The sequence below is a fragment of the Labeo rohita genome, chromosome 22 (genome assembly GCF_022985175.1).
Source record: "Labeo rohita strain BAU-BD-2019 chromosome 22, IGBB_LRoh.1.0, whole genome shotgun sequence".
Classification (NCBI taxonomy): Eukaryota; Metazoa; Chordata; class Actinopteri; order Cypriniformes; family Cyprinidae; genus Labeo; species Labeo rohita.
This window is the reverse complement of record NC_066890.1, coordinates 65,598,251-65,612,408: the sequence shown is the minus strand read 5'-3', so window position 1 is coordinate 65,612,408 and position 14,158 is coordinate 65,598,251. Positions and strand designations below refer to the sequence as shown.

The following is a 14,158-nucleotide window of genomic DNA, read 5'->3' as shown; positions in this document are numbered from 1 at the left end:
TCCTAATTTCTGGTGTATTGAGTAGGCTAAGTAATATTATAAAGTGTGCTCAACCAAATGCTCATCTTCTCAGGATGTAGGGGATGATGACACCATTTCTGCTGATACAGAGAGGCCTATAGAGGTAATGTTATGTCTGTAGACATCAAACAATCTTTACAATCACATCTTCACATTTTTGTGTCCAGTAACCTATAGAATGTAAGTATATCCAAGTATAAACGTATATTGTTGTCTTCCCCCATCACCACCCTCCAGAGTGTGGAAGAACAGGAAGAGGAGGAGGAGGGTCCATCAACTTCTTCTGCACAGATGAACACAGTTCAGTGATGTACAGTAAATGCCAGAGTTTAATTCAATGGAAGTCATGTACAACATAATGTAACCCTAAACTACTGTATTTTTAGTTACCAGTAAAGGAGTTATATAGACTGAATCTGCTTAAACAAATTGAAAAAAACGATAAAGAAATGATATACTTGGATCGACAGATCCTAAAGTCAGATATGGAAATCGAGATCCTGAAACACAAGCTACAGGTAAGATGTGTATTGTGATTAGTGGATTATATAAAAGTTTTGAAAGAATATAGAAATTTAACAGTTGCTTTTTAATTTGTAGGAAATAAAGAAGACCAAATAAATTGTTGTGACTTATTTATTTCTTTCATTTTTTTTTTTTTTTTTTGTGGTGGTGGCTGATTTAATCAGAGAATGAATAGTGGCATATAAGGTCTCGGACCACCCTTCCACCCTGGAAACCTGCAGGGTGGATGGGGTCTTCCTCTGGGTCTTGTATGTGTAGGGCAGGATGTTGTTCCCCTCTACAAATGGCAATATTATGGAGAACTACACATGCCACAATGATGTTGCAGGCCTTTCAGGGGTGACCCTGAGGTGACGTAGGCACTGGAAACATGCTTTCAACAGACCTATAGTCATTTCCACCCTGCCTCTAGTTTTACTGTGTGCCACATTGAATCGCTGCTGTGGGCCTTGTTCAGGTTCTGGGTAAGGGGTTAGCAGTGTAGGCTGGCATGGGTAGCCCCTATCTCCCAGCAGAAAGCCGTCAATCTCTCCTGTAAAAAAAAAAAGTTCACATTGGTTTAGTGCTGCATTGAAGTGCCCAAGTGTGTAGTGCATACATTTACTTACCACTTTGCAGTGTGTTGCTTAGGGTAGACTCATGGTATATTCGTGAGTCATGAACAGAGCCGGGCCACTTGGCCTCAACATTGGTGATAATATGTGCAGCATCACATATGATCTTCACAGTGGAAAGAATAAGATATATGAGATATAGTATTGCTATGTGGTGTTTCACCATTGTAAACTGCATGCAACTCAGTGTACCTGCACATTAATACTGTGGATTGACTTTCTATTAACATAGTCTGCCTCATTTTCAGTTGGTGCAATGGTAGGTATATGTGAGCCATCAATGCATCCAACCACACTGGGAAATCCTGAAGGTAATTTTAAATATTAGGTTACTTTCAGAGGTCGCAGCAAAATGTTATTAACTGAACATATATATTTTTTTCATATTAAATACATTTGAACTGATTTGAACGCTACAAACCAGCAATTCTGTAAAATTCCTCTTTGATGACTCCCAGGGGTTTGTGGCCAGGAAACACTACAAAAATGTGCAGAAAGCCTTTCAGAGCGAGGCACACTTTCCGTACAGCTCTGCATACAGTGGCCTTACTAATATGCTCCGCATCCCTGATATTGTACAGAAAGCTTCCATTAGCAAAGAAACGTAAAGCTGCACATAGTATCTGCTCGGATGTAAGAGCACGGCCACGATGGGTGATGTTAGTGATGTAAGGATGGATTAGATTATGGATATATGTAATTGATTGCAATGAAAAACGGTAACGCTCAAACAAAAATGTATGGGGAAAAGACAAAAAAATCCACTCTGGGTCTCAAAATCCTTGCCCGACGTAAATGTAATTCTCTTCAAATTAATACAGCCTCCTCATCTATGGGATCCTCCAAAAAAGGACAAGCCATTCTCGTAACTTTGTTCTTTGTGTGACTGAAATGTAGGCAATGAATGACTAAGGCTAAGGTGAGAAATACCGCTTCGTCTTTAAAAAAGGGGAGGAGACCGACAGAAACTCATAGTTTAGAGAATAAAACCTGCTCCTGACCAGGTTAGGTTCACAGAGTAAGTTACCTCTCTTTCAGAAACAGGCTTCACTTACCCTGCTTTCTCGAGTTTGACAAACCTGCCATTTTGAAATGGAAAACCCAGAGTTTCTCTCATTTCAGGGTTAACATACTCTGAGTTTTCACTTAACCTTCTTTCTGAAACGGGCCCCAGGTGCTGATTCTGAACGCGTCTCTCACTGACAAAGGAGTATAACATTACTTTAAAGGCTTGCACACTGAACTGTCTGCGAAATGGAGCTTTGTGCTCTTGTAACCTACCTCTCTCATTCGGCACAAATCCAAATATTCCATAATATTTCCATATTTGTGATGCATCCAAATGCTAAACTATTATTTATTATGTAAATGACAGACTTTGTACTTCAGTCGCGTTCAAACGGTGACACAGTGAGGCGGGCGCTGATGTTAAGTTCACTTTTCAGTTTTATTTTGATAAAGTACCAACTGCGCTGTGAAGTTAGATATGCTGGAAGCCTGGAACTGAAATGTTTTGTGTTTGTGTGCGCCGGCGCAATTCCCTCAACTTTCCTCATACCAGCAAAATCAACTTAAACAAAAAACAAATAGGATGTCGCTTTCTGCCATTCCAGCAAGACTCTCGTGACCCTTCGGACATCCCCTGTCCCCCTTCTCTCACATTCCTCATGCACACTCTCCCTCTGTCCCTTGAAGAATGCATACGAATGCGCATCATGAATTACATCTACATTACGATTTCAGAAGGACAATTATTTGAGTATTGCTACTAGAGCAACAATATGCATTAGTAGTATGTTTTTATACCTCCTATATGCTTGGTGTGTTTATTGTAACCTACGAAGCTAACCAATGTTTTTTTATAACCCTTTAAAGAGACAAAGTTATTAACCTGTATGCAAGATACCTAATGCTTGGTGTTGAATGTTTTATTTCCAAGATGTTGACATGAATGAAAAAGCTGATATCATGTATGACGCTTGTATTACAATACTTATTGAAGTTATTAACAAAACTTGCAGAGATGTTCCCCCATGATGGAGGAAACATTATGTTAATTTTTGCACAATAAGTTACAGCATGGGGCGTGAATCTGTCCTTGCACAACTACAGCCGATTGGAAGTTTGGGGGACGAACCTAATCGGCTTGCTTAAAATCCCATGTTCCTAACAGCTTTTTGCCTTTCATTTGAATGTACTCTCATCAGCAATCCCTGCTTGACCACTATGCGATTGTGCCATCCAGAACCCTACAGAACCAGTTAAAGCTTCATGAAACCTTCAAAGTCTTTGTGCCCGTAACTCTGACTTTTAAAGAACTTCCAGCTCATCATGCTGTGTAACCAAGCAACCAACCGAAGCTTCCCCGGCTTGAACTGTCCGAACTGGCTCAAACTGGCCGAACTTAGTGAATCACCGAACTGCTGGAACAGCTTGAAACACTCCGATGGCGTGAACCGCTTGAGATGCTCCTAATGACAGAAACACTTCGCCAGCACAGAGTTCATAGCCCTCGACTAGCAAGGCGTTCTTGCCATCCAGAACTCTCCAGAACCTGCTAACAGCTTCGTGACTGCCATGTGAGCTCAGTCTCTCAATTCTGAATCCAAAGGATTTATATATATACTGTGGCAGGGTGAAGAAGCACACAACAGGTTTGGTGGTGAAAAACCCCCGGAGGGTGGATTTGTTAATAACAAAGTGTAAAAATAACTCAAAACGGGTGCTCTGTGAAGTCCTTCCGGTGCGCTGTGCTCTGCGTTTCCTCTTCCCGTGCTCCATGACTTCGGAGGTGACGTCCGTGAGGGGGCATGGCCGAACCGTCACAGGCTGCTATCTGGGTAGAGAGAGAGAGCGGTTAGCGTCTGCCTGCAAGGAGAGAGCTTCTCCCACTGGCCTTTCGAGGTGCTGAGCTTTATGGCAGACGGTAATGAGCTGCAGCTGTGACAGCTCGGTCCACGCTGAGTGTTTCCAGCTGGTCCTTGTTTGTTTCCAGGGTGACGCTGAAGAGAGCTCGGGAGACCTGTCACAGTATATATAGTAGTCAACATTTGAAGTGGATCATAACGTTCATTAAATTTGTCCTAAAACCAAAAAGAATACCTGTTTTTGTCTTAGGACAACTTTGCTGAACCGTTTTTGATCCACTTCAAATGCTGACTACTGAATAGTTGGATTTAATATGGTTCTTCACTGAGGAGGTTTCAAAATTTATTTGCAGTAAGTACCACAAAAGCTTTTCAGGATGTGCGATGCATGCTTTTTCAAGACGGACAGTTGTTATGTCTTGTAGTAGATCAACCACTTACGGTAAGAGATCTAAGGCAGATATCACGTTATTCATGCTTTGTTGTAACGCCACACCAGCAGAGGGAGCCCTTGCCCAAGTACTGACTGTTACCGCTCCCTCTGCTTCCTCTATGGTAACTTCAAATGGTAACAGGCAATGCTTGAGCCTCGCCATGCCAGGGTCATCCTACCAGAATCTCGTCCCGTCATGTCTGCCATATCCAAAGCAAGTCAAGTGATGGCTGATCCTCTGCTGTCAAGTCAAGGCAGAGCTGCACTTTCAGTACCAAGTCAAGTTACAGTGTGTCTCCTGAGCCACGTCAAGTTACAGCTGTTGTTCCCGAGTCAAGTCAAGTTACAGCTCTTGTTCCTGAGTCAAGTTACAGCTGTTGTTCCTGAGTCAAGTCAAGTTACAGCTGTGCTTTCTGTGTTAAGTCAAGTCACAGCTGTTCTTCACGAGTCAAGTCAAGTTACTGCTGGTGTTCCTGAGTCAAGCAAAGTCAGAACTGTTGTTCATGAGCCAAGTCAAGCCACAGCTGATCTTTACGAGCCAAGTCAAGCCACAGCTGATCTTCACGAGCCAAGTCAAGCCACAGCTGATCTTCACGAGCCAAGTCAAGCCACAGCTGATCTTCACGAGCGAAGTCAAATCACAACTGATCTTCATGAGCCAAGTCAAGCCACAGCTGATCTTCATGAGCTAAGTCAAGTTACTGCTGTTGTTCCCAAGCCAAGTCAAGCCACAGCTGATCTTCATGAGCTAAGTCAAGTTACTGCTGTTGTTCCCAAGCCAAGTCAAGCCACAGCTGATCTTTCTGTCAAGTCAAGCTACAACTGGTCTTCATGAGTCAAGTCAAGAAACAGCTGTTCATCCAGAGTCTCGTCACGTCACAGCTGACCTTCCAAAGCCACGTCATGTCACAGCTGTTCAACCAGAGCCTTGCCACGTCTCAGCTGATCGTCTAGAGCCTCACAACGTCTCAGCTGACCCTCCAGAGGCTTGTCACATCTCAGTTGACCTCCCAGAGCCTTGTCACGTATCAGCTGACATCCCAGAGCCTCGTCATGTCTCAGATGTCCTTCCAGAGCCTCGCATGGTCTCGTCTCATCTCCCAAGCCACACAGAGCTCACACTCCCAAGCCACGCAGTTTTGAATAATACATACCTTAAGTACATCACAGTATGAAGGATAATACTTTTACTTAAGATTTTACTCCGCCTCCTAACTGATTGCCCTTGGATAGGTTTATCGAGGACACCTGTTGCTGGATTTCTGTCTGGCCTTTTAAAAGGCAGTATCACAACTGGCCAGCGGGAGCTGCATGTGGGATTTGATTTCTGTTTGTCTTTGTTTTATTTCACACATCCAACATTCCTACAGCCCATTACGTTCATGCATTCACTTAACTTTACACCACTGATTCCTGACTGTCTCACGCTACATTGCTTTGTTTCTGTATAGTTCTGTTTTGTTAATAAATTTTGTGTATTATTTGCACTTTCTTGTGTATCCCCGTTTTTTTGTTACGTACTTTTCGGCCATGGGGTGTAACAGAATCACAGTCTTGTAGCATATTTTCTCACAAATACATTATTTTTTCTTGGATATTTAGAACAAATTCCTTGTAAATGACAAGGGGTTTTTTTCCAATAAAGGTATGTATTGTTTTTCTTTTTCTGAAATCACTCACCATAATTCTTATGAATATAATGTAAGATGAGCCTTGTGAGCATTTACTATGGTCAGATGGTAATGTTTACAGAAATACCATAGTAAAGTAAAGGGATATGAGAGTTTGCAATACAGTAGGCAGTAGGGATGTCACAATACTCAATATAATATCAAACCGTTCGGTATGACATCCACAGTTCAATACGCGCTTGTGAATTGCGGTTTTTCGGTTTCGCATTTAAATAACTTTTTATTTCTCTTAGAATTTGCTGTATGTGTGCCCGCGATTTCACGTGCTGAGATGAGGAAACGCTTCCCCACTTATATTTGAAAAAGCAACACACGCAGAGCATCTTCCATTCTAATGACCTGCAATGATAAGCCTTTCTAAACCTGTTGTCCAACAAAAGTTATAAAAACAAAAGTTATAAAAAACATTATAACTTGTTTTTAATTCACAACATCAGTCGAGTGTTTGAAATAACTTTGTGTGATCAGATGTGGATTTTTATCACAGACAATAGCAGACAATAAATTCAATACTCATATTCTATGTATGTCGATTAGCAATGGCTTATGAAAATACCCGAGATGGCTTGAAGAACCCAGATAAACCATATATTATTGCAGACCAGTGTTTATTGTCCTTACATTTTGTCATTCAAAATGTTTAACATTATATCTTGTTTTTAATAAGTTACAGCAATAGCCATGCTTTTATCCATATTAGAGAAGCTAGAACGGAACATCATCAGCGCTACTTCTTTGACGCATGTTTTTTTTGCACAAGGGCGCCCTCTGGCGTCCAGTATGAATGAAACCCATTCTATTTTGTGTAAAAATCGAAAGAATAATACCTCTAACAAAAGAAAAAATAAGCAGACACATACTAAACCATGCTTTTTCTAGTGTACAGACGTTTATGGGAGTATTTTTTTAATTTGTTCCAAAAAAACTCACACTGAAGTGGCAAGATATCTGAACCGAACCGAACCGAACCGAAAACCGTGGTCAAAAACTGAGGTATGTATTGAACCGTGGACTAACTGTATTGTTGCATCCCTTGTAGGCAGATTATAGTAATTGATCCAGTAATTATTAATCTAACAGTGAATCACACCTCAGCTGGTCTTTGTCCCGTGTGCTGCAGTGAATCAGAGAGCAACTTAATTCAGATTTAATAAACACTACAGGTGAAAACATGTTTTTCATCCGTCGTCACTGAAGTAAGTGATCTCATTCCCATGTGTCCTGCAGTGTCCCACTGTTATGATTGCGTTATTTGATCTTACAGACACTCAAAAATTAAAATGATGTGCTTTAGGCCTCAGAGATGAAGAAGTGCTCCTACAGACCACAAATATGACTGACAATGTGAATCACACAGGCTTTTTCAGCTCATGGTTCAGATTATGTGATCTGTCGTACTGCCAGTCAATCTTTGACATCTTTATATTGTAAGCTAGCAGCCACACCATCATGTTAGCCACTGATTTTTGTTTTAATATTTTAAAACTTCTTTGATCATGACACAAGCTGTGCTTTATGTGTTAAATGATTTCATTATAAGTGTGTCTGATCCATTTATTTTGTCTGGTTTATTCACCGCTCTTAGATAACGAGATTTTGTGCTAACTTCATCTGATAACTGTCATCATTGAGCTGTTTCACCTCATCAAACACGTAAAAACATAAAAACACTGCTCATACAGATACTACATCTTGACTGTATGGCACAGCGGTGTCGATTGTCAATTCACTAAATCCCAGGGAGTTCAGTACCATGTTATGTTTCAAGTATAGGTGTGATTATACTGACCTGGGGCTTGTACCATGAAGCCAGATTAGCTGGATAGCCAGATAAGTTTCAGTTTAGTTTGCATCAATGCTGGGTTTTAGGTCCCATGCAGAATAGTTGATAGCTGGACCTCTTCTGTAATGAAGTGGCAGGTCACTCATACTGAGGTCCACATTTCTGCTGTTAATCTGACTGTGGACGCCTTTGAAACTTGTGCCACAGCCTGGTCATTGGTGTTAAATCAAATAAACACGTCAGCCACATTTCCCTGGTGAAAAAAACATATGCTGGTAAGTATGTTTTGATGCTGGGATGCTAGTTAGGTATGTTCTAATGCTGGTTTAAGATGGTCCTTTGCTGGTTTATGCTGGTCCTTAGCTGGTTTATGCTGACCAGCATCCCAGCATCAAAACATACCTACTAGCATATGCTGTTTTTTTCACCAGGGTTTATTCCCTATATTGTCTCATCTCTCACATCAACACAGTTCCTCAACAACTCCGCCCCCTTTTCCCCTCATGCTCACCTTTGAACCACCGCATGCGCTATTTTAACCCAAAAAAACCTTCTTACAAGTGAACAGAGTAGGGAGAAAATAACATGTTAACACCTGGTGACCCTGTGTTTTTCTGCCAACATTTTTTTTCAGGGCCTTCCTTTCTGGGAATGTGTACGTGGGATCCAGGAGGTGGACAAAGACCCTAAAGCCTTCAATTTCCACCACAAACAGTGGCTGCGCATCCATAATAATAAAGTTTAGCAAGGCCTCATCCAGATGTTGCTTCCTGGACACTGATAAAAGAAAAAAAAATAGTTTACATAACATATTGTATTGTATTGTATTGTATTTCATTGTTCTTTAATACAATAATAAATTTACAAGCTTGAAATAAAATAAGTTGATTTTATTATTATGAAGGAGATAACGTTATATGTGTGCAGCTACAGTATTAAGAATAGTTTGTATTGAATGAATACTATGCCAAAAGGGTGAGCAGAGTGGGTTTCAGCTGAGGTGCTCGACCGCAGAGTATCTGCATCCCCATGCTTAGCACAAAGGTTATTTCCAAACACCAAGTGTTGTGAGCATATGAGGCACTGGACCTCATTTCATATATCTCCTTATGATGAATGAAGCTGCGCCAAAGATTTACATTAGTCACCTCATTAGGTGTTTCATTGTGACATATGAAGCCTCAAACGTCATCAGTCACGTGATCACGGAGATTTGATACAAGCCTTGACACAGTCTTTCAAACCAGTCTGCTTCAATAGAGTAAAACAGGCTTCAGAGCCTTAGTGTCAAAAGTCCCATCTCTACTGGAACTGATGTTTTGTTCTGGACCGTGGAATTGTTACGCTGGAGAAATGGTGAGTGGTTTCTTTAACTGCTATTCACATGTGCTGATATGAAATTATAATGCAAATATGTACTGGGGAGGGGTCTCTGTCAGATTTATTCATAGAAAAATTGTAGAGCACAAGATTATGGTGCCACAATCAAATAAAGATTTTTAATTGTCACTAATTAAACAAGTATATGTTCAGCTAATTGTCAGCCTCTTACATCTTCTCAAACAATATATAAACAGCATTTTAATTTGTATAATAAAGGCTGATAGTAATACATACAAATGTAAAAGAAAACCAATCTGGATGCAAGAACAGCTTCTTGCCCAACTTATTAATGAAAACAAGAATGCAATCAAAGAAACATTTAGATTTGGGATGACCTCCAAAACCAAAAAAGATGTGTGGGAAAACGTATGTGTGCAAATAAATGCAGTGTGTTTCTAAAATGTTTATGTTCCAAGGCAGATTGCAGACAACAGCCATTTGCCCTGATGAAAGAAACGATAGAAAACATCACAGAATTTGTAATGATTCTACTTGTTATAATGGGAATTGTACTGGTTTCAGTGGTGACTGTATTGGTGCCTGTTGTTCTCTATTTGTAATTGGTCACCTTCTATTGTTGGTTTGTTAAAACCACAAAAATCTAATGGAACATGTATCAAAACACACTATAGGAAACCATTTTTTTTTTTTACGATTTTAAGGGTTAAAAGTTGATGGTTTGTAATGTTTGTAATAGTATTTGTAGTAAAAACCATTAGAATTTCTGTGATGGTTTGTATTGTTTTGTTTTGTTGTTTTTTTTAATTTTGTGATTTGGTCTTAGTGACTTAGGAGTCCTCTTTACTACTGCTAACGTTTCACAGATTTAGGAGCTAGTTTTAGTGCTAAAAGGCTTAGTGAAATACTCTTAAAGCAAAAATGTAGGAGTCCTAAATTTAGGATTGACATGCCCATTATGTTTAAGATTTTCTCCTAAATCAGCAAGTTATGAGCTACTTTTATCCTTAAGATGTTTTGTGAATACAGGCCCAGATGTAGAATTAGTTAAGACAGGAACAAACTACACAACTGTAAGGCTGATTATGAATGTAATATGATACTTCAGTCTGTGTTTACAGTCAGCATTTATCATAAGTGTGTTTAGTTCAGTCTTAGAATGTTCCAGTTAGTTGTTAAGTGTGTTTCTGGCTTTAGGTTGCATACTTGTAGCTATGTTTCCATCTTTCCAAAATTTTCTGAGAGTCAGGCTTGCATAGGTTCTGCTCGATCCTCTTCAATAACATTCTCTGGGTCTGACTCGGGCTCAAATTGATAGAGCAATATTGACGCCATTGTTTACAACAATGCGTAAACAAAGGAACCGGATGCAACCACCAGTTATGGTTAGAAAGTTTTCTAATAATGTGGACATGAACACGTTATAGTGCACCCCATAAACACAATAAAGCCCTTGAAAAAAGCCAACAGACAACCCCTTTCAAGTTGTTGAAATTAAATTTAATGCTTTTGCAGACTTTTCAAGGACCCTCGGGTACTATACTTTCTCCAGAATGAATGCACAGGTGAATTTCAAAATGTCTTGCCAGAATAAGTTTACAACATAACTCTACAGATAAATTTATGTAAAACTCACACTGAAGATGCATGAAAATACCTCTCTCTGGTGTTGTCAATTCACTAGTTTTTATGTCTAAAACTCTTTCAATACTGTTGGCAGGTGAAAAACTTCTCTCAAGTGTGAGCTCTCATGTAAGTCCTGAGGTTTGCTTTTTTTATTGAAAGTCTTTCCACAGTCATTACACATAAAAGGTTCCTGTCCGATGTGAGTCATTATGTGCCTCTTAAGTTGATACCTGTCTGTGAAACTCAGTCCACACTGATGGCAGTTAAACAGCTCTCTCTTAAGTGGATCTTCATGTGCTTATTTAAGGTTTCTGTATATGGGAAACATTTTCCACACTGATCACACGTGTAAGGCTTCTCTCCAGTGTGAACTCTCATGTGAATCTTGAGTTTTCCTTTTTGATTCCAGGTTTTTCCACACAGTTTGCAGGTGTAAGGCTTCTCTCCAGTGTGAATTCTCAAGTGACTCTTGAGAATATCTGTTCGTAGGAAGCTCTTTCCACAATATTGGCATGTGTGAGGCTTCTCTCCAGTGTGAACTCTCATGTGAATATTTAGTGTTCCTTTTTGATTGTAGGTTTTTCCACACAGTTTGCAATTGTAAGGCTTCTCTCCAGTGTGAATTCTCATGTGGACTGTAAGGTTTCCTTTTTTATTAAAACTCTTTCCACACTGTTGGCAGATGAAATGACTTGTAGTTCCAGTCTTCTGAGCTCTTTTTTGAGAGGAAGTGTTTTCAGTCTGTGAAAAACTACAAGATTTTTCTCCAGTTATGAAATCGTGATGTTTCATATCTTTCTCTTCCATTTCATTCAGATCTGGACTCTCCTCTTTCACTGCCATCAGGTCTAAGGTGGAAAGACAAATACATGTTAAACCCAGTTTAACAGCATAGCACTTGGAATCCGTTATGGAAAATTAATATTTACAAAATTATTGTTTACATTTTGTCCTTACGAGTTTGTGTTATGCACCATTATACAGGCATTTAAGCAAGCTTGGATTCCTAAAAACACTAATTACACAAGCAAAAATTATGAAACAAAGCGTAAAGATTGTGTAAAAAGGTCGTGTTAAGGTAGCTTCAAGTATTATGCAGTTACATTTCAAAATAACTATAATACACTAGAGTTATGTGTGGTGTTATTTAAATTACTCTCATAATTCATTCTTCTTGTGTATGTGCTCTGTTTGTTGCTTATTTAGTTATAAGTAACAAACAGCGCTTACTGGATCATACTTGAGCTAGTCTCAGTCTGTCTAAAAAAAAAAAAAAAACATGTTACTAAAGATTCACTGAGAGTTTGTTCCTCACATTTACATTGTGGATCTTAATATAAAGAAGATGCCACACATGTGTAGAAGATCAAAGTCACAACAGATGTTTTCTTTGGTGCACAATTTCTGTCTTTGATTTAAACTGTCTGTCTCACAAAGAGTTTGATTTCAATCTATTATGCATTATTGTAAAGTTACTAGACATGTTATCTGCTCTCTAAAGCTCTTTAAATGAAGAACAAATGTAGACAGCATGCACTAACTATAGTAAACTGTGTCAGCTGGAGAAATGTTTGATATTACTAGCAGACTGATGTTTTTGAAGCTCTGAATATTGTTCACATCCAAGCTTTCATCTGCCTGGAAACAAAATCACATTTACAAGATACTAGTAAAGTGAGTGCTTTTGAGAAGGAGGGATAAAAAATTCTACACTCATATGACATTTAAAAAAATATATATAGTTCATGTCTGTAGGGCTGGACATTTTAATAAGGATCAAATGAGTGAGTTCAGCTTTGAGAATAAAAACCAACCTGTTTGTTCCTCAGTATCTTCATGTTTGACTCCGAATACTTCTTCAATTTTTATATCTTCACTCTCCTCTTTAATAAATGCCATCTTTATAATAGTGTGTCACATGGATCTCAGATGATTTACCAGGGTCTTTTCTGTGTGTTTCTGTGTCCTGTTTAAGAATAGAATAATTAATACGTTAACTGTAAAATAATTCAAACTAAATCTCTGGGTGCATCTAGTTGATTATGCATAAAAAAATGAACAAATAAACAAACTAACAAAAAACTAGTGAATAAAAAGGACACATTACATAGAAGATTGACATTTACATTAAGATTCGTTATTTAATTATATTAGTATTTGCAGAACAGCATGTTATATTTTATTATATTAAAACTTTAATGATTTTTATTTTGTTAAACATATTTGTTCGTTATTCTCTGATGCCTGTTTTGGGCAGCAGTGTGTCGTTATGGTGTGGTGAATCGAAAGAGTGAATCATTTTCTAAATCAACTGAATCACTTGACTCGGAATTTCGAAAAGATCCGTTTCTCCATCACTACTCGCCAGTGACTGAATTCGCGTTTATGATGAACTGAGAAATGAGACCCACCGTTTCTGTAACTCCTGTGTCGGAGCGCCTTATACACACAAAATAACCTTAATTAATGTCAATAGATAATGACAGTTCACAATTGCATATACAAATCTCTAAACGACTTGCTGTGATTAAACACTTAAAATTGCTTAAAACATCACCTTTCTTTAGCCGAATCACAGGCAGGAGCGCAGCGCAGCCTTATGACGTCACATCGCCAGGCCAAAATAAAAGTCTTGTTATATATTAGGTGAACATAATATAAACAATTGATTTATAATCATAATTATTCTCCCCATATCATAACAAATACATACTGACAATGATCAAATCTGTCTCTGGAGTTTCAGCAGCTCTAAAACAATCAGCAGAACTATTACACTCATTATCAGAGAGATCCAGGAAAGATCAATTCACGTGCAACTCGAGTGTTGATTAACATTAACAATGACTCCAATAAAATAAATGAAGTAGAAGCACAAGAGCATCACAGACAAAGATGACAGTCTCACTTTACATTTGTATTCACACACACCTAAAAAACAGATTCATTTAGAATTTAACATTTATCCTTCTGCTGAATTTCATAGGTTACAATTTAATTTTGACCAATATAATTGTGGCTTTTGCAGTAATGATATTGAAATAAAATTAATAAATAATAAACAGACAATCATTAATTTGGCAAGGAGGATTTTGACTGCATTAACAAATTTCTTGATGTGCCTGTGTTAGAAAGTAAATATTTATTATTCATAAGTATTTTGGAAAATACAAATAGTGATTATATAAATTATTTTAATTATTCCATGATTCTTTATACATAAAGTCAAATTTGTGTCTGTATTTATACCCACACTC

At 38.5% G+C, this 14,158-nt stretch overlaps 1 protein-coding gene and 1 pseudogene across 4 annotated transcripts; both read right to left on the bottom strand.

Moving 5' to 3' along the window:
* Positions 1-702: 702 nt before the first annotated feature.
* Positions 703-2,246, bottom strand: LOC127153454 (putative nuclease HARBI1; annotated as a pseudogene).
* Positions 2,247-10,786: 8,540 nt separating this feature from the next.
* Positions 10,787-13,553, bottom strand: LOC127153497 (zinc finger protein 239). Of its 4 annotated transcripts, XM_051094573.1 has the most exons (4): positions 13,459-13,501; positions 13,313-13,340; positions 12,716-12,867; positions 10,787-11,749 (listed from the first exon to the last, which is right to left on the bottom strand). In XM_051094573.1, exons 3-4 carry the CDS (start codon positions 12,798-12,800, stop codon positions 11,145-11,147), a joined length of 690 nt encoding a protein of 229 aa, XP_050950530.1. In that variant the 5' UTR covers positions 12,801-12,867; positions 13,313-13,340; positions 13,459-13,501; the 3' UTR covers positions 10,787-11,144. The 4 variants fall into 4 exon arrangements, with proteins under 4 accessions (XP_050950530.1, XP_050950528.1, XP_050950526.1 ...); XM_051094571.1 differs by lacking the exon at positions 13,313-13,340 and having other exon boundaries at positions 13,459-13,553; XM_051094569.1 differs by having other exon boundaries at positions 12,716-13,340; positions 13,459-13,483.
* Positions 13,554-14,158: the final 605 nt, after the last annotated feature.

Coding starts and splice junctions, on each gene's coding strand:
- LOC127153497 (XM_051094571.1), bottom strand. CDS start 12,800: ATGGCATTTATTAAAGAGGAGAGTGAAGATATAAAAATTGAAGAAGTA. Junction 11,750..12,715: donor AGATACTGAGGAACAAACAG/GTTGGTTTTTAT, acceptor TTTCCACCTTAG/ACCTGATGGCAGTGAAAGAG.